Genomic DNA, 24,135 nt, shown 5'->3' on the forward strand with positions numbered 1-24,135 from the left:
GCTCCGCAGCTCTGTTACGCATTTATTCACTCCGGCGAGTTGTAACTCTGTGCAACATCTCGTGTTGCCACATCAGTCCTTCTTTATTTACCCCAAACACCACTTTCCCTCTCTCCTCAGTCTCCCAAGTTTCACGGCTCCGGAGCTGAGCAGCCGGGCGGTGGCAGCACTCCATCTCCTGGGGGAGCTGGCTGCCGGCCTCCGCCTGGAGTAGCACCAGGAATGCTAACTCCGAGGTTACTTGCTGCTTTGCACCACCTGGAAGATGCAGTTCAAGTGTTTGGTGCTGCAGCCAGAGACCTGCAGGAAGCATTCATGATGTGATGGGTGGAACAGATGCTGGCGGATAAGCGCAGCCATTAGGAAGTCCGGGATCCCTGCTAGTACTAAATTGGTCTTGTTCTTTCCAGGTAGCCGGGCAGAATATTTCTGTGAGCTGTATCTGCCGGTGCTTTGCAGGCAGAGCAGAGTTGCTGCTGGCCGTGTGTGACTCTTGTTCAAATTCTATTGACACATAACATCATTTCTAAAAATGTTTGGCACTGATCTAATTACTGGCCCAGAAAGGCCAGTTACTCAAGCAGTTCATGTTTTTTCACTGGAGCATATTCTGTCAGATTCTGTCAGACCCCGAAAATAGAAACCCAATATTTTTAAATTTTTTTTTTTTTTTAGGTTTGTTTCCAAAATGTTGCAGCAGCAGTCACGAGAATGTGGATCTAGATGAGAAGTGCCTGAAAATCCCTTTACCTTCCAACAAGGAGCTGGTAAACCAGGCTTAACTGAAGGCACATCTCTTTTCAGAGGCCCTAAAATTATTTCCATGCTTTCTTCTCCCCAGTCCATGTGTGTCTTCATGGAATAGTGACAGTACATGGTCTTGTGGCAGTGCTTCACTAACAGGAGTCTGCCAGCTTTCTGCCCCTGAAGACTCCAGGGAAGATTTTCTTGTAGTTTCCTGTGACTTTTTCTTTTCTTTTTAATTTCTGCAACTCCCATTTCATGGTATTTGAAAAATTCCAGGGGGCTGAAATAGTTTCCCCGCGCAAATTGGTAAAGGATGTTTTCTTGCTAGATTTTGGCCCACAGAAATCCAGTGGTAATCTGAGAAGGGCAGAAAAGACCAAATCAAGGGAGGTGGTGCTTGGAGTCTAATCACTAAACTCCTGCGGATTAGAGCCAGGGCGCTGTGCCAAGACGACCCAAGCTCTATTCCTGGCTCTTTAAACCCCCCAGTTCCCTCGGATACACATATCAGGGAAAGCATCAGCCTTGCTGATCAGTTTTCCAACCCTCTGGAGCTAAAAAGCGTGGCTGTTCAATGTGCTAAACCCGTTCCAGGCTGGCAAGGTGGTGTTCCTGGGAGCGTGGGGGCCATTCCCACTGCTGTGGGGTCATGCTTGGGAGGATGCTCTGCTGTTGTGGGGAGGTTGAGTAGACCTTTTACCAAGGGGATGGCAACTGGTGAATTCTTGGCACCGTATCCCTTGCTGGCAGTGGAAACTGCTCCCTTCCTTTCCCTTTCTCCACTCTACCACACTGTTGCTTCTCAGTTGCTCCATGCCTGGACTGATGCTGCCGAGGCTGTGGGAACTGGCCTTGGGACATGGTTTTACACAGGGCTGTGGGACACACAGGTGTGTTACACATCTGCACGTGTGTGGGTGCTCAGAGAGTGGAGCTGAATGCCAGGATAAGTACAGACTTCACGGAGGAATAAAGCTCCTGTGGTTTGTGTTTGGTCTGGAAATCCAGTCCCATCTGTTCCAGATGTTTCCAGTTGTGTTTATAGCAAGGAGCTACTGTGCTGCTTTGCAGGAAAAAATAATTAAAAAAATATGGGGTTGTGCCTTCACAACCATTGCAAACAGGCACGGGTATCCATGGAGTATGTTCCCTTCTGTTGCCTTAGAAAAGATGCGTAAATAGTCTTGAATAATTTAATGAAGAGCCGGAGCTTTCAGGGGAGGCTGGTGTGTGCCTGAGTGCTGCCTTGGTGTGCTGTGCTGGCAAGGAGCACGTCCCACCCCTCTGCACCCGGCAGCAGCTGCTTGGGGAATGGCACCTTTCCTAGGTCAGGGAAATTTCTGCTTCAAATCCTCTGGCTCTTGGAATTCAGGCAGAAACAGCCTGAGCGAAGGAGGAGCTGGCTTCGGACTAGACCTAAGCTTGGGAGTCAGTGCTCACAGACGTTTCTGGGTACGGTGCTTTATTTTTCACTGCCATCCCATAATCCAAATGAAAAATGTGTATTTCCATATGCTTTGGTACTGTGTTTGAATCTGACCTATTTTTCTTCATTGTTTTTATCTGCGACATGTTTGAGACTTGTTCTGGGAGTTGAGCTGTGGACTAAGAGCCAAGGATGAGGCCATTTGTGGGTTAGTAAAGGTGCTTGAGGTGGAGGAAAACTTGGCAGAGGTGGGAGAATGGCTGCTATGGTACTGCTTTCATGAAATGGGACTCTGGTACTTCCTTTTGTGGCTGAGTTTTATTTTTTATTTTCTAGTTAGATAGCCAGGCATTGGGATGCAAGGTAGACACCCTAAGGCATTCTGATTCCTTGGTATTCATCTGTACAGTATTTATACCCTCCTGAATTTGAACATTTCTTTAAGATAATCTGTAAGTGTTTGCTGCTGCTGCTCTCAGAGGATCTTGAATGGAAGCAATATGGATGGGAAGAAGTTTTGAAGGCCTGAACTCTGAACTGAGTTCATCCCTATTCCACTGAGGGAATATAAGGAAAAGGTGTTGTTTTATGTCTGATTGTTGGTACGAAACAGGTTACCAGCTCGGTCCCAGTTGTATTAGGATAGAAAGCTCCCGTGGCGACTGCACAGTGGTGAGCAGCAAATGTGTACTTAGCCTCTAAGGAGATTATTTAACACAGTTCCAATTTCGTTTATTATTATTATTTTATTATTTTTGTATTTGCTTGTCAAGAGTGGATTTGCAGATGTACCCTCGGAACACAGGCAGGGTCTGATTTTGTGGGGGAAGCACAGCAGCAGGAGTTCTGGGCAGCTCTGCGGAAGCACGGCGATGGCAGAAGCATGGAATTAGGAGTCTCTGCTGTCCATGGAGGCAGATCAGAGGTGGAGAGAAAAGGGGAGGGGAAGGACAGCAACTACTAAAACCCTTCCCCAAATGGATGAATGAAGGGGTGACACACATAAATGACTGCTGTGATGATCTGACTTACTGTAGCTCGGTCTCGGGATAATCCTCATATGTCAGATTTCTGTAAGGCCAACATGTGACACAAAGCCGGGCTCCCAGCAGACAAGTGTGCTGTGCTGGTATTAGGGGCTGGCCAGAGCCCGGGCTGTGTGTCCGTGTGGGGTGTGCCCGCTCGCCTCCCTGCGCGGCTCGGCTGCTGCCGCCCGCTGGGACAGCTTCAAAGGCAAACTGGAATCCCACAAGCTCTTGACTATTGCATAGACCGCCCCAAGCCTGCCTGTGTGGCTGTACTTTTTGGAAAAAAGAGAAGGGGGAAAAAAAGGCAGACACAAGAAACAGGAAAGCCCCCAAAGACTTGTAGCTGGGATTACCTTGTTCACACCTGTCACCACTGATGTCCTCTCAAGGTCAGAATTCGAGCTACGTGAGGCCAGCTTAAAGCAAACGCCATGTGAACAGAGCTCTATGAAGGAACAGCAGGCACTGGAAGGAGGACAGGAGTGCCCACAGGAACATGAACAACAGCTTGCAAGTTAACCTGCCCAGGACTTGGGCTGGTTCAAACAGCTCACTCCAGGAGAAGTCTGAGCATTCCTTTTTTCTTTTCTATTACTATAGGATGGAGGACGAGGCGGTACTGGATAGAGGGGCTTCCTTCCTTAAACATGTATGTGATGAAGAAGAAGTGGAAGGTAAGAGACTTGGACTGCTGGGGAGGAGGGGTGCCTTTGCTTTGGTGTTTGTATGTAAGTGGGGCACAGTCGGAGGGCCGAGAAGCGGGGTGCCTTTGGTTTGCCCAGTATTTCATCCTAAAATTGACTGAAATGTGGGTAGGCTTGGTCGGGGTGGAAGTGACTTTTTAGAGAAATCCTCTATTTCAGTTCAGGAGCGAACGTTGTTGCGTGCTGCTGGCAGCACGCTTCCACTTTCCCCAAAGTTGTGTTTGCTGTGTCTTGCATAATGGCTGTGAAACACCAGAGCTCTTTGCTTTGCTTTCCTCTACGAATAGAGTTTTGGCAATGCTTGCCTATCCTTGCTGCAGTTGTGAGTGTGGAAATATGGAAGACAGGTGGAGAAGCCAAGTGGAAAAACCAGCAGAATTTGTACCAAGTGTCGGGGGGGACATAAGGCGGGAAGTGAACATTTGCCTGGGTTATCCTGTGTGCTTGGGAGGCATAAAGAGAAGGGTTTTCCCTTGGAGGAGAACTTCTTAACAGAGAAAATAGTTTCTTCACTTTATAGGGAAAGAATAGACTCCTTTGGAAGTGTTTTTGTTTTCTCTCTAACTAAAAATGTTGTGAAATCCCAAAAGTAAAAGGAATTTAAAGAAGTTTACTTCAAGCTTGTTCCTGGAAAGTGATGAAGGTGATAGGAGTGAATTAATCGCAGCAAATTCTCTTTTTCTGGGGATTGATTGTCTGTGGGCTTGATAAACTAGTGGGAGAGAAGGAGGGGAGAGCAGGATAGGATACAACTGTACTGAGAAGGGAGAGGATTTCACCTTGCAGCACTATCCTTCCCCTCCCGACTTCAGGGTGTAATTTTATTCTTACTTTTTTATTTGCGAACAAATGCCTGTGGCTTTTCAGTTGAAAATGTTTTGAAAGGTGTAGGGTTACAGCCATGTCGTTGTCACCGGTAATGGACAGGAAAGGATCCAGCAGTAGGAGAGAAAATAATCTCTTAAAAGAGGAGTTAGAACACTTCCAGCAAACCAAGCCAGTCGTTTCTGCAAAAAACCTAGTGTTTTCTTCCTCTCTGGGATGAAGTAATCTGTTCTCAGCCACTATAAATCATCATGTTGGGTTTAATGAGGCTATTTGCTGTCTGCAGGGTCGGGTTTGTATTAGCCTTTTTGCTTGTGGAATAATTGACGCTTTGGCGCAGCAGAAACTTTTGAGAAGGGAGAGAGAGACGATATTTTTAATGTTTTATTGTCTTAAATGTTGCCATGTGCTGTTTTGATTTGCAATGGCCATGCGTGATGCTCCAGGAATATAATGCAAGTGATTGTTGGTGATGAGCACGGGAGGGTCCTTTTGACTGTCTGCAGGGCATGTGGTTACTGCTTTAAGTAATATTTGTGGCTGTGGTGTGTTTATATCCTTTGTTCCAATGTAGATATCCTCATTTGGTTTAGTTGGGCTAACAGACCAGTTGCAGCTCATCTCACTGGGGGAAGGACGAGAGGAGGTGAAAGAAGTGCTTCTAGTTGTACACGACAAGCCTCTGGAGCTGGAGCTGCTCAGCTGAGCCTCCGGAGAGCCCTGGAGCTGTGTAGCTAGCTTATTCCCTCGGGGATGCTAAAGGCAGCTCTGTGATTCCTGCCAGGCTCCTGGGAGCGGCCCAGCTAAATCACCCAAGGATCCAAGGCTGTGGCATCTGTCAGGGTCACAGGGCACGTATGGTGCATGGATGGGTCTGTCAGGGAGCCGCTTCTCAGCCGCTCCGCTCTCCGCAGTGGGACAGCCCGGAATTCTTGGCGTGCCTAGCAAATCTGGGGCACTGCTGCAGTGCCAGTAAGCATTAAAGGCTTTGGCACTTTGAAGAGATCTTATTTGTCTCCACGTTTCCAGCCTCAGTGATTCTGTGATTCTCTGTGTGTCCTCAGCTACATCTGTCTCTCCACAGCGATCCGTGCACTTAGTGTGTGTGTGTATCCAATGTGCGCCCCGGGTGCAGTCATGGTCTGCATGTGTGGGATGAACTGTACACTCACAGAGTGGCTTGGGTTGGAACTGGTCTTAAAGCCTATCCACTTCCAACCCCCTGCCATGGGCTGGGACCCCTTCCACTAGACCAGGTTGCTCCAAGCCCTGTCCAACACTTCCAGGGAAGGGGCAGCCACAGCTTCTCTGGGCAGCCTGTGCCAGGGCCTCCCCACCCTTGCGGGGAAGAATTTCCTCCCAGTATGTAATCTAACCTTGCCCTCTGTCAGTTTAAGATCCAGGGGGAGGGCTAAAACATCAGCTAAAAATCCATCCATCCACAGGAATCATCCCATCTCAGTGCCCCAGGGACATCTTCATGCCCTCAGCAGTTCCAGTCCTGGATTTAAAGCCATGAACCTCCAAGTCTCCCAAGCGATCCTGTGTGTCCCACTCCTGATGGGGAGGGGGATTCCAACTGGAGTGGGCAAATCCTCCTTCATATATCTGTTGGAGAGCATCCAAAGGAGGCCTAAGAGATGGTGAAGGATGGAGAGGAAGTCAAATGAGCAGTGGCTGAGGTGACTTGAGAAGAGGAGACTGAGGTCAGACCTTTGGCTGGCACTTGGTGCAGATGCTTTTAAGTCCCTGTTAGATTCCTGCACTTCCAGTGGGGTGTTTTAAAGGAGGAGAGCGTCTGTCAAGAGACTTGGAGCTGGTAGCTCCGAAGTGCCCTCCATTACTTCCCCACCTTCATGCTATGGTTACAACTGTCTTCTCTTACAGGCTGGCAGGGACTGCATCCTCTGGAGAAGGAGGTAACAGTGGAGGGAACTGTAACCTCCAGGTGTGTGTTATTTTTCTGATAGTTTTTATTTTTAGCCTACTTTTACAAGGAAGCAACATACGTGCCCTAAAGCTGTTTGCCTCTCTTGCCTTTTCTTTCCGTTCTTCTCCCAATTATTTTTTTTGCAGTCAATATTGATCAAATTTCTCAGGAAGGCTCTTCATTCACTTAATTTCACCAAAAGTGTGCAGAGAGGAGATTGTTTCTTTCCCTTCTATGAGGGGAAGGGCAGCTGTAACTTTTATCAACCTTTAGTTGTAACTCAGGGATTCCCTGGCAGCAGGAGTTAGCAGGAGACAATAGGAAACCTCTCCAGCAGAGCATTATAATAGGCCTCAGAACCAGGCTGCTTTTGCTGCTTCTTAAGTTGCTTCGAGTTCAAAGAGGTGAAGACAGAATTTTGAAGGTGTCGCTCTGAGCATCCCTCTTTGGCAGGTTCTTCGGGAGAAGAGAGGAACATCCTTTGCTTTGTCAGTGATGCCCACAGGTTATGTCTGTGGCATGGAGATAGCAGCTCTGCACAACCACGTCACCCACTAATTTGATTCTGTAGTGGTGCAGGGGAGAGGGAAGGACTTGGCTTTTTAAGGAGGGGTAAAAACAGGCGTTTCTGGTCAGGAAGGCATTGAGACATTTTCAGGGTGGGACAGTTGTCCCTTGTGCCCTCGCTGAGTAAATGGAACGTTAACAGAAACCGTACATACCTGACAGAAATATGTCCCTTGGGCCTGCTTCCAGGGATTGTTTAGTCCGTCTCTCAGGTGGCACCTCACCCTGGTCCTACAGTGGAATGTGTCGCTGTGATATCAGCTGTTGACATTTGAAAATAACTCCCTTCCAGCTCCTCCCTGCTGCCTGTCTCCGTGAGAGGGCTAGGTGATGGATTTGGTGTATGTTAGTTAGGAGGAGTTGCTTGGCTGGAGGTGCCCAGAAGTGTGACCCGGCAAGACAAGGGATCTGCTAGGGTCTAGGGCAGAGCCTGAGGGAAAGCAAGTGCAAGTTGGCTTTCTTGGGGGAAGTCAGGAAGAGGCACTGCCCTGAGCTGTGCCAGAGGACCCTTCCCATTCATTTAGAGCACTGCACGTTCCTTTCCTTGAAGGTAACGCCGTGCTGCTGTAATGCCCCTGTGAGGAGTGCTGGTATGTGTGACATAAACAGATTACTTAAGAACTGATTTTGCAAGAGGGGAAAAGTAAAGCTCCACCTTATCCTGAGAGATAAGGTATTCTTGGCTCTCTAAGTGGAACTTCCCCCAGGCTTGCTGCTACTCTGACTTCGTGGTGGGGTGGAGGATGCTGGATTTCAAGTCTGACAACTCCACTGCAAAGCCTGAGGAGCGCACCGGCTCCATTTGTTAGGAAATGGGGAGCAGCACACCTGTCCTGCCTTCCAAATGATGGGCAAAGTAAAGGTTTTGATAGCACCTCTCAGCACTGCTGTACGAGTGAATTCAGGAGAAGATGCCGTTAGGGCAAACTTTTTCTGGATCCTGTTTTCATTGTGGCATTTACTGTTGTGCTGCTAACTCTGCAGAGAGGCTAACCCAGGGATTTTGTAACAATGTTCCATAACTACTTGTTCCATTTTAGCACTTTTCCTCCTCCTTGCTTTCTATTCTCAACCCGGTTGTGTCATTGCACTTTGCTGGTAGAAAGCTGTGTGATGCCATAAGCCCAAGATTAGTCCTTGATGGTTAGATCAATGAGGAGAGAGGTTAAAAGGGCAGAGATAACTGTGAACATCTTTACCTGTATTAACAGCAGCCTGACAGTGGGAGAAATGAGCTGTATTTGCCCATTTACTTTGATTTCTTTTTCTCCTCTCATTCCTGCCATCTGTTTTTGATCTGTGACTGTAAGCAGGCCCTCCTCCATTTTCAGAAGTAACAAGATGACCTGCTTAATATCAGAGTCTTTAATTGCTTCTAAAATAAATATGATTAAAAAATAAATCAGGTAAAATCTGATCGCAGAATGTGATCATTAATATTCTTTGGTACCTTTAATTTGCGTGTAGAGACAAACCAGGCTGTGTTTTGCTTCAGTAAAACTGAACTGGGCTTTACTCCTGCACAAGCCAGAGAAGACTCAGAAGACTCAGGCAGTACCTTTGTGCTCTCTTTCCATGCAGCAGCTGGCACAACTGTCCTGTGGGGGTGCTGAGGCCCTGGCACAGGTTGCCCACAGAAGCTGTGGCTGCCCTGTCCCTGAAAGTGTTCATATCCAGGTTGGATGGGGCTTGGAACAACCTGCTGTAGTGGAAATTATCCCAGCCCATGGCAGGGGCTGGAACTGGATGAACTTCAAGGTCCCTTCTGACCCAAACCATTCCATGATTCTATGAACTTGGGAATGGCAGGCAGAAGTTGGGACCCAATGCCGCTCCACACAGCTAAGTAAAAACAAGACGGATGGTTTGGATCTTCCCAGCTTTGAAAGACCGTGATGAAAGATTTCAGGTCTTCAGATCCTTTCCTCTCCAGCTGTAATTTCCCATGGCACTTTTCAGGAGAGTGCTGACTCTTCGCAGCATCCAGCAGGTCATTGCATGGAATATCGTTCTGGTCACTGCCTCTGTCTTTCCTCTGCTGTCAGGAATCAGCATTAGCTCTGAGGTTGCTGGGTTGCATGAAGAGGTTTTTGATGCCCGCCTACTCCATGCTTGGTGAGAAAAGCTGCAGTCTGAGTTCAGAGGGTGATAAACTGGCTTTACATAAGGCAGCGATAAGCTGGCTGTGCAGGCAGGAGAAGTGGAGAAAACCTTGTAAGAGCAGCTGAGTCAATAGCTGGCATGGTCGGCCTGTGGTGAAGGAAAGGTGGTGGTTTCTTTCCAGCGGTGATAAGTTCTGTGCCAACGTGTGCTGAGCGCGAGGTGAAGGAAGGTGTTTCCATACCATTCTGGTAGTGACTTCTTTTTTTCCAGCTCCAGTCGGTTTAGAATCACAGAATCATTTAAGTTGGAACAGAGCTTTAAGATCATGAAGTCCAACTGATTGGAAACTATCATCAGCTCTCTGACCAGGCAGTGAAGCTAGTTTTGTTGGGGCCCATGCCAAGCCGAAAGGGGACCCTCACATGGCACCCTGCAGCCTTGGATGGGAGCAACTGCTCTCATTTCAGTTGGGATTCAAGTCTCGGCTTGTTTGACTGTCTGCTCCCATCTCCCTCTGCCCAACAGCTCTTTTTTAAGGTATAATAACACTGGATATAACAGTTCAGCATGGAGATTGAAAATCAGATACAGCCTTTCCTTACTTGTCAGATGCAAGTCCCAGATGTGCTGGTGAGCCTTCCCAGATTTTTCTAGGACATTTAAAATGAAAAGGTAGTCCAAAATGTGTTGGGGAGGCCTGGGCATGTTGCCTGAGCTGGGGCTCGGTAACACGGGAGTGTTGTCCTTCTCGTACCAGAACTGCTGGAGCCGGGCTTAACCTGGAAGCTGGTGCTAGGGCTGTAGCTTGTTGAGCATCATCCCAGCCTTCCTGGACCTCTGTCCCTTCCTTTCCTTCTGGTGATGTTCCTCCTCTGGTTGCACAATGCTGGGCGAACTTGAATAGAGACTGAGAAGGGACACAGGGGCCTCCTGCGCTCCCTGAAGGAAGCCTGTACCGCTGGAGAGGCGTTGGGAGCCTTTGTGTAAGCACCACTCTGTTTGCATCCCTTCATGGTGCCCTGCTGGCAGCAGCCTGGCCTTCCAGGAACCCTGGCTCTGGCCACCTTCCATCAAACACCTGTTTCAGTATAACTGCAGCCTTGGAATCAAGGGTCTCTTGCAGGGGGCTGGTCTGAGTTTTTTCCCAGAGAACGGAGGCAGCTTTGGATGCCTTAGTCATCATACCACAGTTCTTAATTCTCTTGGAGCAGGGTCTAAAATCTGCCTGCATCTGTGAGCCTGATAGTGTCGAGTACAGCTTGGTACTCAGTTCATTCAGTCTTGGTAATTAATGAGATGGAAAAGATTTTCAGCCAGGATTGGTTCTCTTGAGTGGTCATTTGGAGCATTTTGGAAGGGGACATAATTTTAAAGGATGCCAGAAAATGCAAAGGTACCATGCTTCCCAAGAGCTAAATTCAACAGTCCAGCACAGATCCCCTTCTTTGCCCTGTTCCTCAGAGCCCTGCATTCTTCACGTTTTCTTCAACTTTTCTTTCCATGGAAGCCAAGCAGTTCTGGCCAGATTAGATCAGATCACAGCAGGACAGGTTTGGTGGCTTTTATAACCTCTCACACCTCCAAAGAAGAGAGAAAGAAAAGCAGCTTACGGGGTTGTGGGTAAGAGTCTCACAATGGCTTACGTAAAGCTCAGGGAGAATACCCCCACCATGTGTTCATTGTTCTGTCTGAACAGTGCCCACCCCTTCATTCACTGCCGCCCTGCTGACTGACTGTGCTTCATCTACACAAGCAGGGTTTCTAGGATCTTCGGGAAGACAATTGAAGACCTTGTTGCATTTTATTTTATTTTCCTGTTTAGATATTTTTTACTTGAATTCATGTGATCTGTCTTTTAGAGCCATCCTGTTGCTCAGATCTAGCTCACCTTTTACCCGTGCTTTGCTGGAGTGGTCCCTGAATCTTGTTAGGAATCTGGCAGGTCCAGTCTGGGTCATGGATCATCCGTTTGGAACAGAGGAGTGCAAGCTTTAGGCAGATGGCTAGGAAGACTTCCCTTGTGCCTAACTATAGTCTTGTTATATGGGAATGCGTTAGATCCAAGATTAATCTGTCCATTTGAAGATATCAAAGTGCTAGAAGCCTGATGTTACAGAAGAAGAGAAAAAGGTTTCTAATTTCCATGCTGTCTTCCCCTGCACAGCTCATTCCCTGCCCCTCATAGGCATTTCAGTCAACGGCTGTATGTTAAGATGTGAAGTGCAGTAATGCAAATACATGAAATGATCTTTGGACAAATTCCCTGTTTGGTTAAGAAACTGCATCTTCCTTGCCGATGCTGGTCCTCGCTTGACTCTTAGCCATGAATTTGGGGTTCTTCTGTTGGAGCTGGCAGACCTAAAGAGGTCCCTGATGTTTCTAATCTTGTTCCTTCTTCCTTCCTTTTTCTATGGCGTAGTAGCTCAGGATTGTCTCTGCTGAAGCCCCTGTTTTATATTTTGCCCTTTCTTGTCCCTCCCTCATGGCAGGCTCCTCTCCTGATGGCTTTTATCAGTCTGAGAACCTACTACGCAGCCTTACGGTTGTTGTTCCCATCGCCTGATGGATTCATGCTGACCCTTCTCCTTGGCAAACTGCCACACCATGGAAGAATTGGTTCATTGCATACTACTGTTGTTTATAGGAGAAGGGATTTGGATCTGATTTGTCTCCAACTGGTGCATTCAGTTTTGTTCAGATTTCCACAAAGTGCTCAGTGAATCCTCCTGCTGCTTCCCTGACCGATGGACTTTTACTTGTATGGAAAATCGGTCACTTGAATACCGGCATGTTTTGAAAACCCCGTGAGGGCTGCTGGGTGAGCGTGGGACCGTGCCTGGGCAGCCTGTCTAGAGGACTGGTTATGGTTTGGTTTTCCTTGGAGATCCGGTCTCTCTGTCCATGTGCATGAATGGGAATAGCGCTTGGCTCTTGCACAGTGCTAGGGGAGATCCTTGTGTTCCTTGTTCCTAACACAGCTGGTGTGAACAGTTCTCCGGCATGGGGTGTCCCGCAGCTGTGCATCCCATCCTGGGAGTGCAGAACAGCTTCTCTCCTGGAAGGTGGAGCTGGTTGGGGTGCAGGTCCTCCAGCTGCCCCTCTGCTGCCACCAGCTCCTGTAAACCCCTCTATAACCAGGTAGAGCTAAGGGCACCTGGCACGTGACAGAGTGGCCTTTTGTTCTTATTTCTTGAGCTGATTTGAAACTAAGCAGGGCTTACTTTGGGACTTCCTTAGCACTACTTTTAGTATCTCCCCTTTAAAATGGATCATCCCCCTGATTTATTTGTTCTTCTGAGCTGTGGGCTTTTTTTATGTTGTTAATTTATTTGATTCTCACACAAAATGAGAAGCACCTTCTGCTGCCATCCCTGGGTTGGAAAAGCAGCTGCTCCAAAGCGTGCTGGCCTGGCTGTCATCCCGGCAGTGTCCTGGCTGGTGCCACCTCTCTCTGCGGGCTTGGCTGTGTGCTGACACCTCCGTGGGCACAAAGCACATGGCGGGCTGTGTCCCCTGCCCCTCTGGTGTGCCTGCAGAGCAGATCTCTACGTGCTAGATAGGGCGGCTACCTGAGGCTTTCAGTTCCACCCGGGGATAAGACTGATGGCTGGGCTGTGAAAATGGGCTGAGAAGGTCACACCTTTCGTGGAATCACAGGGTGGTTTGGGTCAGAAGGGACCGTAAAGGTCATCTCATTCCAGCCCCGTGCCATAGGCCCCCAGGTGACATAGCTGGGGCACCCTGAGCAAAGCCCATTTTTCAGGTGGTCCAGAATACCTGGTCAGAGCTGGTGGGGAAGATTTTGGCTTTGTGGCCAACTGTAACCACGTGAGCTTGTTGCAGTGTGATCGGGTATAATGTGACTCTCCCTGTTCTTTTGCGAAGGAGTCTTTAAAGGAAAAACAAGGGCTGGGTAAAAACTGCTAAGGCTCAGTTTATTGTCAGTCCTTTATACATTTTTAATACTAGATTTTGATCTTGTTTCCTTCTAAGGGGCTGGTGTGAGATTCTTTACGGGCTGGTCTTACCAAGCTCTGGGTCTCAAGAACCCAGTCATGTGGAAAGGATTCCTTCTTAGATGCAGCAGGCAGACGTTATCCTTTGATCCCATAACTTTCAGTTCCTTTCTCCAAGTGACTGAGTTTTGGTTTTGCTGAGCAAAAGCCATTCCCCAGTACTCTTTTTTAAAAAGAGCTAGTTCTTAAAAGTGGAGAGGATCATGATAAAGTGATCTCTCAGAATGGTTGTGGATGGAAGGGACCTTAAGGATATCTAATTCCACCCCTCTGCCATGGGCAGGGACACCTTCCACTATCGCAGGGTGCTCCAAGCTGGCCCTGTCCAACCTGGCCTTGATGATGATGAGCAGATACTCCTGTGGGCAGGGAGGGAATGCTGCATTTCATAGAACCCCAGTTGGGTGATACACAAGTGGGTTTTCATCAGTAAATCTGATTCAGGGAGTCTCCTATGCTCAAACTCCAAATCTGGGCACTGAATCATGGACTGCTGTCCTTCAGTAGCTCTTAGTAAAGCAAAAGATGTGGTTTCAACTGAGTTTTTCCAGGAGCACCTCCCTGATGATGACTACTTCTTGCTTTATTAATAATCAGATGAAATGATTGTGAACTTGGGGCACAGTAAAGATTCTCTGGGGTCACAAAAGTCAAAGATTTTAGCTACAGTCAGTGTTAAGTCCGAAGAAGCCCCTGCCCACTACTGTCACTTAGAAGAGAACCAGTGCCACCAGGACCTGCAGGTCTCCATGTGCATCTTATGGGTGGGGTTTGAGTGTTGTGAAATACACACTGGTGTAATGAGGTGCACACAGAGGATAATGGGTGTCCTGGGGAGGGCAGGGAGGGCCATGGGAGCAGCCACTCAGGAGGAGCTGTGGTGGGTGTGCGAGAGAAAACTCTAGGCTTGGGTTACCTATAGTTTAGCACTCAGCTCTGTGCTTCCCATCCTCCCCAAGCTGTAGGATCCTTGTGGTGCCTGTGTGTCACGTTACATTTCTCAGGCAGTGGTTCTCATGGGAAAGGCTGGGTTCCCCCGGTGAGTCGGAAATGTCCCAGGAGCCCAGTGCATTGAGAGTATGTGTCAATTGTTTCCTTCCAGGCGCTTTGGGAAGGGAGCCTAGAAGATTATCTCAGCATTTGGAACAATATAAACAGATGCCGAGTGCTTCAAGCACATGGAAAAGGAAAATGTCTTGCTTGGCCTCCCTGAACAGTCGGGCGGGGCGTGGGGGGGGACATGGCAGGGAACGTTAAATAAGTCTCTGCCTTCAGACTAGGGAAAAGCAGCAAAGAAATGCAGATGTTTGCCTGTGTATATACAAGTGAGTTTCATATTACCAAAATCTGTACTGTGCACATGTGGTCCAAAGATTAAAGAGATTGTCCAGTTCTGTTGGCAGCATATTAAAGTTTTAAGACTACATGCTTGCTATGATGGGTTTCTATTATCAAGCTGACCACAGAATTCAAGTGATTCAAAGGGGAGTGTTGTTTAATACAGGTACCTTTTGCATCAGGCTTTTGGATACAGTTTGGGGTGTGAGAATCCCTTGGGAAGGGCCACCACTGCCCTCTCTGTCTGGGGTCACCCCCACCCTCCTGCTCCTGCTTGTGCTCGGATAAGATCTCCCCCTCCCTGTCCCTGTGCGGCACTCAGGCCATTTGCCACGTTAAAGCTGATGTTTCCAGTTACTGGAAGAGCTTCCCGTGTTTCCTTTGGCACGCAAGAGCTAAATCGGATCTTCAGGTGTTGGTCTGGGAGGTCTTGCTACAGATGTCTCTGTGGCTCTGCCCTTTCCCTCTGTGGTGTGATCCCATTCCTCGGAGATGGCGATTCTGGCGTGCCAGGCAAGAGGCAGCAGACACAGGACCCTGTTCTGTCGCTGTTCCACTGCCCGAGTTTGAGCCCTGCTTAGCTCCAGAATACTGTTTCTTCCATCTCTGGAAGTGTCCAAGGCCAGGTTGGATGAGGATTGGAGCAACCTGGTGTAGTGGAAGGTGTCCCTGCCCATGGCGGGGGGTGGAACAAGATGAACAAACATGCAAAATAAAGGCTTCACAGCTGGCCTTTGAAATGGCAAGTGCAGGGTTGTTTGTCATTGGCAAATCAGTTTGTTACAAAAATGGAGTATTTTGTGCCTAAATTTTCAGTTGTTCAGTTGCCAAGATTGGATTTATCGTAAGGAGGAATTAGAGACACGTGTTTAGTTTGTGGGTCATTCATTCAGGTAAATTTGTTTACTCAGTCACCTGTGTGTTCATTTGAAACTCTCCATTCAGCCATGCTGGGATAGAAGTGGGGAAACCAAACTTGGTTGAAAGCACAGAATCCAGCTCTCATTTCTCAAGAGTTGCTTTTGTAAGAGCTGCTTGTACAGCTTACAGTGAGATGTCTGAATGATCTGGGCAGAGAAGAAGACATGTAAGTACTTTCTGTGAGCACAGGATAATCATCCCAAGCTGACAGAAGTGCAGAAGGTCCTGAAAAGAAAACATTTTTAACAGACACAAAAAGGCACGACAATTGGCAAATGTATTGAAGTGCTTTGGTTTGTAATCCAAGTCTCAATGCAAGGGTAGAGGCATCTTTGGGGTTTACAGCCAATGTATTATGAAATTTGGCACTTACTCTGTTACTAGTTAGTTTTTATTTTGGAAAGTGTCAAGTAGGAGTTGATAGGAGTTTCTGTGAGTAGTCCTTCCTCCTCTGCTGTGTTACAGTAACATCCTAATGGTACTTAGAGCATGGGACCTCTATAGTGGCACCTGTGTAAGGTACCTAGTGGTACTTGACGCTTGTTATACAATGGACTGCACAGTCAAGTGATGTAAATTTTGTTGGTCTAAGCTCTTCAATTAAGCTGAATCACCTGGCATGAGGGTAGTTGTTAAGTTCAGCCAATGTATTTGGTAAAACAAATGGAAAAATGAGTGTAGAATGTGTTTGAAAAGCACTCTGATATTACAAAATGAGTATGACGGCCTTCTTGTGGGGTTTATTTTGGTATTTAAATGAGTCACAAGGACACCAGTTATCAGAGTCTGCACTGGCACGTGCTCTCAGAAAGGATGGGACAAAAATACTTCTCCAAATGGTAGCTACAGAGCTCCAAGCTCACATCTGGAGATAAGTAAAAACAGGACTAGTTAACGTTAGGCCAACAAAGAAGGATAGTTCACACCATTGGAGTGAAACAGGGTATAGGACAAAGAGTAATAAGTTCAAACTGAAAGAGAGGAAGTTTAGGTCAGATATACGGAAGAAATTCTTTCCTGTGAGGGTGGGGAGGCCCTGGCACAGGGTGCCCAGAGAAGCTGTGGCTGCCCCTGGATCCCTGGCAGTGTCCAAGGCCAGGCTGGACGGGGCTTTGAGCACCCTGGGATAGTGGAGGTGTCCCTGCCCGTGGCAGGGGGTTGAAATGAAATGAGCTTCAAGGCCCCTTCCAAACCAAACCATTTTGGGATTCAGTGAAATGCAGCATGAACTGTGCCGGCCCGTGGTGCCCAAACTGCACAGTGCTGAAGTTAATATTTGTGTGCTTGTGTTCCCCAGGTCACCACACGATTTACATCGGGGTCCATGTGCCAAAGAGCTACAGGAGGAGGAGGCGTCACAGAAGAAGACCTGGGCACAAAGAAAAGAAAGAAAAGGAGAAAATCTCGGAGAACTACTCTGACAAATCAGATGTAGAAAATGCCGATGAGACAAGCAGCAGCATCCTTAAACCACTCAGTGAGTACTGGTTCCAGCTGTCACTCATTACAATGGTCTGTTTTCTAGCGATCTGCTCACGGAGGACGAAACTTGATCGATGGAAACAATCGTCTCACGTTGCAGGGTTGGAGTAGTCTTAGCCAGCTGCTGTGGGATAGCTGCTGTGGCTTGGAAGAGGCACAGGCCGGAGCCGACATCTCATCCCTCTGTATCACCTGAGTTGGCCCTTGAGCAGATGCCAGGCAGGAACAGGCCAAATGTTTAAAAAGCAATTTGACACTGTGTGTAAAGAGATAGCAGGCAAGGGCAAAGACTGAGTAGTGCCTAGGTAGATCTGTTGCAGCTTCTGCCTTGGCTCTGGGATGTGCACACGCTCTGGAATTCCAGCACCCCATGATTTCGGCCTCACGTGTCACTAATTTGTGGTGCTAACAGCTCTTTTCCCTTTGGTAATTAACCAGTTTTAAGTTTTGAAAACAAAAAGAGCAATCAAATGGAGCTTTGCTGTATGTTCAAGTATCTGTAGGGATTGCATATCTAAATACTGACAGGCAGGTGAGGTCCATTTTGGATGCCCTGTGCCTCTGTTCCCACCAGAATTGTTAACCAGAAGGACATGTAGTGTCATCACTGTGCAGAGACTGTCACAGGGTCCCATTCTCTTGCTGTATTCTCTGTTGGCCACAAGCGTGAAATCTGGGAGGTGGCTGCTTCAGTAGGAGCAGGAGGGAGATGGCAAGGCTGGCAGGGGTTGAATATAGCAGAGCAGCCCAGGATGTGATACAGCTCTGATTCTTGAGGCTAATTCCAGATGGTTGGAGCTTCATTTGTAAGTGGAAAAATAATTCCTGTGTGAGAGATCCATACGACTGGATCTTGGATTGATGAACTACGTTCATTTTTCATTTTGAGCTTGTGTTGCTGGATATGTGCTGTAGATAGGGACAGTAACACGAGGCAGATCAGTCATGTCTTTAGCCCAGTTCCCATGTTCACAGAACAGCATCTGGAAAGGAAGGCAAGTCACAGATTCCATTTCCTCTTCCCAGCTCTTGTTCCCTGGTTGTCCCAAAGAAGGCTTTTTGTCAGCACTCAGAAACCCGGAGTTGGTTTTACACCAAAAGACATAATTACCCATCTTCAAGAACTCAAATGTTTTAAACTTAATTTTTATATTTACACTTCTGTTCTTTAGCATGCAGGTGACCAGGCCTGTAGAAATTCCTTTTTCACTTCTGAATGTATCATATCCTAGGAGAATTGTTTCCATGGGCTAAGTGTACCTATGGTTGAAAACCCATTTCTGCCATCGGGTTTTCATATCCTGCCTTCATTTTGCCCATCATTGTGTCTGTGTAACTTGAAGAGGGGTTCGTGGTGTTTTTTCTCCTCTGTTGTTTCTATGCAGTGATATGTTCTTATCTGCACTTACACCTGCATGTAAAAATATACAGGCTTGCCATCACTCTCCATCTGCAGTTTTCCCATAGGCTTTTCTACCCTGATCTCTTTGCGTTGCAAATTTTTGGACTGGAATTGCATAAATATTCCAGGTGTCCCATGCAATAGCATTCATACCCCATCACTGGGCCCTTTTCTCTGTTGTTCACCGTCTCATGTATCCGGATACTTTTCCAGGTCCTTGCAGGGACCTGCTGTTTCACGCTGGTGGCCAGATCTTTTTACGAGCTGGCTCAGTTAGCTTAGAACTCTGTAAAGGAGAGGGGTAGTTCAGATTACTGTCTTGAATTACAAGTTACCCCATATCCCTGTGTTTTTTCTCTTCTGAGACTCTTGCCTTCAGAGCTGACCTGAATTTTGTGTTTCCCACCCTTTCTCTTGCTTTCTAAGAAGCCTTTCTTCTCTCTCCACCAGCTGTGTCACACAAGTGTGTCCGACAGAAGCCCATTTCTCTCTAGGCAGCGTGTACCAGCTTAGGCTGGTGTCCAGTGCTGGCAATCCTGGCAAGAAACCTCAGTTAGAACCCTGGGGTTTTAATCTTCATCCCATAATAGGCACTGATTGAGGGGTAGGTGGCTCAAATTCAGTTTCAAAAGAATTTTAGAAACTAAGAGCTGGGAAATATTGCACAGGAACTTTAATGGAGCTGGGAGACAGCTGAGATGAGCTACATTACATTATTTAGGGCAGTCAGTAGAGAGTGTAGAGTATCAGAAGCTGAAATATATGTGAGGGCTGTGTGGTTTAAAACAAGCAAAATCGGATCTGACATACAGAAACCTCAAACACTGCAAGTTTTGGTCCAACATACCTCAGTTTAAGAAATCCCGAATTGATCCCGCTCCTTCTCTTCGTTGATTTCTGCAGTAACTGCCTTGGCCAGTATAGACACTGTCAGTTCAGCTCGGGTATATAATTGGTGATTTAGTTTATTTTCTGATACAAGAACAAGTATATAGAACTTGACTTGCAAAATCTTTAATAATATAGTTGTTAAAATAATTTGTAGATGTTCAGGGAACAACTTGATTGTGCTGTATATTGAGACCTTTGTTTTCCTGAGTAGAAAGCTTACGCCAGTTGTGATTTGGTACATCACTTGGATTTCTTGATCTGTCCCTAAGGACCACAAGCCTAAGCTTCAATATCTTACCTGAAAATGATTTCTCAGCTCCTTGGATGAAAACTCTGCAATTAGGTTTTGACCAAATCTGGGTTTGACTCACCAGGTCAAGCTGCTCACAGCAACCGAACCTGATGGAACATGTCTGTGGATACCAGCAAGAGAATAAACAGATACAGAAATGCAAACCTTCCCTAGAAAAGTTTTGTTCCAGTTCCAAACCAATCTAGCTGTGCCTCTGTGTTTGGGAATTGGTGCAGTCTGGAAATGTCACTCCTGGTTTTTTTTTTAAGTCTGTGTCCAGCTGAGCCATACAAGCCAAACTCTGGTAGTTTATAGACAACCTTCAGCTCGCCCATCTGGAGAGAGCTGGGCAGATTAAACGTGCACAGATACGTTTTATCCTAAGGAAATTATTGCTTGGGAACGATGCCTCCTTCACAAATCCAGGCAGGGATACTCTGACAGACTGAGGAGGAGGCAGGAAGGCGATGTTCCCTCTGCAGAGCCCTTTCAGGACATTCCAGGCCTGCAGGGCTGTCTCTGCACTCAGGGAACTTTGGCATTCACACCCTGGTTCTCAGGCAGGACTGCAGGTGATGACAAATCCCTCTTCCAGGTGAAACATCCCAGCACCTCCTGTCTAAAAGCACCTCCTTTAACCAGCCTAGCCCTGGCTTCCATTTAGGGCCAGTAAGGAGGAAACGCTTCTTAGGCTCTGCCTCATCAGGTCAGCTGGTGCTTGTGTCAGCACAAAGAGGATGGTGTCGTTTTCTACTACGTGTAAGGGATGAGACAAGTGGGGAACAAGGAAAGCAGATGAAGTTTCTCTGAGTCCATTTCCCTCTTCCTCATTCTTTCCTACAGGCGTACAGAGATTTTCCCATGAGGAAATGCGTCTCTGCTTGATCTGGGAAGGGTTTTTTTCTCATTGTCTGGTTGCCCTCCAAGTCACTTTGGCTCACCTCCCTGGCCCAAACCCAGGTGCTGCAATACTTAACTGACTTTTAAAAACCACTTGTGGGTCTGACAAATTCTTACGGCTAAGGAATAGAATTCTCTTAGTGCTTGTGGCCCTGAAGAGAATAAAGGCTGATTTTTGTGAGACGTTAGAATGTTGGCATGTTGATAAATAGAACTGCAGAATCTAAATTTTGGAATACCTAAAAGCAGGGATAAGAGGAACCATATAAAGAGAGAGGGGAAGGATGATAGAGTGCATCAAAGGCTTGTAAAGGTTTTTTCAGAGAATTCCTCTTCCACCCACCAGTGGTAGTTCCTGAGGGTTTTAGTAAAAATCCTCTCTTGAGCCCTCAGATGTGGGTTTGGAGGAGCACTTCTCGTGTTTGCAGAGGAGTCATTTCATTAAGGTGCTGTTTGAGGCTTGTGCTGCCATTCTGCATGGAGTGCATCTCTCCCAGTGAAGGTGAGGTTTTGGCTGGATGGATCAGATTTGCACTGGAGGCAGGTAAATCTCTTTTACTGCTTCCCAACTTGGAGTGCTTGTTTTGCAGGAAGAGTTTGTTGTGGAGAATGTCCCAGTTGATAGATTGCCCAAAGAAGTGGTGGGTACCTCATCCCTGGAAGTGTTCAAGGCCAGATTGGACAGGGCTTGGAGCAACCTACGATAGTGGAAGGTGTCCCTGCCCATGGCAGGTGGTTGGAGTGAGAGGATCTTTAAGGTTCCTTCCAACCCGAACCATTCTGTGATTCTGTGATTTCCAGTGAGGAGTGCCAGTCTGACTGGAACTGTCAATTCATAAAAAGATCAAATTAATTCAACAAGGATATTTAGACATCAATTTAGGAAGGCTCAGGCTTTGTGTCTACCTTGAAAGTTCATTAAGGCAGGTGCTATAAATAGCAGGAGACAGCTACAGGATGGAAATAAAGGAACCTACTTAGCAGAGCAGATGCAGCACAGTCAGGGCTGTGCCAAGAGTCCTCTTTCTGTTTGCTATACTGGATTTTTCAACCATCCAGTTTCTTTCCTGACTTTTCAAGACATGGGGTGGGATTTTCCAAAAGCTTTTAGCTTCAGCTCACCACAGTGAGAGCACTGACAGTAGCTGAGAAATACCAGTCAGGATGGCAAAAGCTTAATTGTTTTTGTATTGGTATTTTACGTAGGGAAAGTGGTCAGGCAGACTTTGCCGTAAATGTAAGTGGCTTTTGGTGTTTTGGTCTTTGCGAACTGCACAGCAGGCTTGTGGACTGGTCCCAGGTGCTGGGGTCAGTTGAAACGGGCCTTCTTCTGCCCCTGCAGTGCTGCAGGGAGCGTGCTTAGGTCCATTGTAGTGAAACTGCAGAGGTAAATTAAACACAGAACTAATTACTGCTTCGCTTGCAGACGTGCCCTCTTGTGTAGCTGGGGCCTGTTGGGGCAGCTGGCAGGGTGCAGCTGGCTGTGTCCATGGGAAAGGGCATGGGAAGGTGCTTGGGGCAGGCAGGCTGCGGGCAGGGCGCAGGTGAGGAGGTCGGCCCTGCCTGCTGACACAGCCCTTGGCCAGTTCCCACCCTGCCGAGGAGGGCTTGCGTAACACCCGGAGAGACGCCTCGTTGCTGGGATTGGGTGTCTGACTGCCTGGGATACGGCCGGCTGCGGCCCACCCTGCTTCCGTGGTGCTCAGGGGCCTGAGGACCACAGGCTCCAGCTGGTTTGGGTTGGAAGGGACCTCTAACCCCATCTCATCCCAGTCCCCGCCATGGGCAGGGACACCTTCCACTGTCCCAGGTTGCTTCAAGTCCTGTCCAACCTGGCCTTGAACCATTTCCAGGGGTTGGATGTCCGCAGTGTCTCTGGGCACCAGGGCCTCACCACTCTCACACAGAAGAGTTTCTCCCTAGTATCTAATCTAACCCTGCCCTGTGTCAGTGTGAAGCCATGAAGATGCCGTTGGTGGCAGTCGGAAGGACTTCCTGAGGTGTGGGAGAGACAGAGAAGAGACGTGTTGGAGGGAGGTACTTCCAGCAGCAGCTAAACCTGTCTGCCTTCACCCCTTAGTTACTCCAGCTTTCATTTCGCGAGAGGGTCAGCATGGCATTTTTCTTGTTCCTGTGGCCTCTCTGCAAAGCCTCCCAGTTCCCACTGAGGTGCTTGGGTAGGATGAAGGGACATGGTGGTATGAGGTTGGGTCTAGATGTGACCTATCACCGTAGGCAAAGGCTTTCCTTTTCTTCTTGGCAAGAGTACAGGGTGTCGCTGGGACAGCTAATTTAAAAAACTGCACTTTTTGCAGCAACCCTTGCCTGAACCTCTGAGAGCTTTTCTTTTTTACTTTGATTTGTGCACATGCCAATCACATCAGGGCTTGTTACGAACACTTCTGTTTGTTTAAAACCCTTTGCACTTCCCTTACACTGAACATCCACCTCCTTTAGGTAAATGCAGAACATGCAGCATGGAGCTTTCATTCCATGCTTACGACAGCTGGGAAGGGAGGTCAGGTTTGGACTTTTTTATTCGCTTGCAACGTCCAGATTTCTGGTGGGTGTGATAAAAGGTGGAGCTAAACTTCCTCCCTCCTTAGATGTGTCCTGAGGCTCCCACACACAATAGCAGCAAGTAATCTGGTTGTTAAGACAAATGCTAAGTGCCTCAGGTACACGGGATTAATTCTTTTCCAGCCCAGAGAGGTCTGGGAGTTGGGATTTTTCCCTTCAGTGTAATTTCTGAAGTTGTTTTTGAGAGTGAGGGTTGGGGGACAGAAGCGGTTGTCCCTGGATGAGTTAAGTGCACTGACTGATTAAATTTGGGCATGGCTCGGGTACCTGTAGGAAGCCCACGTGTGCGGATGTGCTCGGAGGTGGCGCGTGGCATCTGCACTTCCCCCTGCCACCAGCTGCCCTTCGGCAAATCCGGGAGCTGGTGTTGGAAGTCTTCGGAGGGACAGCTATGTCAGGGACCTAGTGCAGGTGAAAATGCATCTCTCCCTAATGCAGCAGCGTTCCCCACATTCTCTGTCTTCTCTGTCCTTCCCCAGCCTCTGAAGTGCCACCAAATGTCTGTTGGAAAGGACAGTTCAGCCACATAAACCAACCCAGCCCCGTCTTTGCTACTGTACGTGGTTCCTCAAAAGAAATCAGCAGTGTAGGCTGACATTTTGTACTCCAGCTTGACTTACTTCTTGTGTATTGTGTTTCCAACAGCGGTCGTGTCGCTCAGTGTTTGTCAGTCACCTCCAGCTGCGGGGAGGCTGGTGAGTGCCTTAGGTGTCGTGTAGGATTTAGGAAGAGTCTTGTATTCCTAGGATTTGAGTGTTCCTTGGACTGTGATGATGTCAGAATGAGGCTGAGGAGTGAAAAGGCATGTTGTGTGCCTTGTGAAGCTGTCGCAAGTGCCTGGGCATGGAATATTGTGGCTGTAGGGGAGAGAATTTTCCACCTGTGCAGAGACCAGGATGAAATTTTTCAGGTCTGAATTCTTCAGAGCTGTCTGAATGTGTCTGAAAGGAGAAGCCACTGGGGGAGGAAGGGGGAATGAAATA

General features: G+C 47.7%; 1 protein-coding gene across 10 annotated transcripts in view; it reads left to right on the forward strand.

The window, feature by feature from the left end:
• SLC4A4 (solute carrier family 4 member 4) overlaps positions 1–24,135 on the forward strand; it is a 116,926-nt gene that overhangs the window by 14,897 nt on the left and 77,894 nt on the right. For all 10 annotated transcript variants that reach the window (XM_032108156.1, XM_032108157.1, XM_032108150.1 and 7 more), the window contains 2 exons: positions 3,802–3,875; positions 16,903–17,082. In XM_032108156.1, the coding sequence (XP_031964047.1) occupies positions 3,803–3,875; positions 16,903–17,082 (253 nt within the window). In that variant the 5' untranslated portion in view covers position 3,802. Of the gene's footprint in view, positions 1–3,801; positions 3,876–16,902; positions 17,083–24,135 lie in introns of those variants that run through there.

This window comes from Corvus moneduloides, chromosome 5 (assembly GCF_009650955.1).
Source record: "Corvus moneduloides isolate bCorMon1 chromosome 5, bCorMon1.pri, whole genome shotgun sequence".
Classification (NCBI taxonomy): domain Eukaryota; kingdom Metazoa; phylum Chordata; class Aves; order Passeriformes; family Corvidae; genus Corvus; species Corvus moneduloides.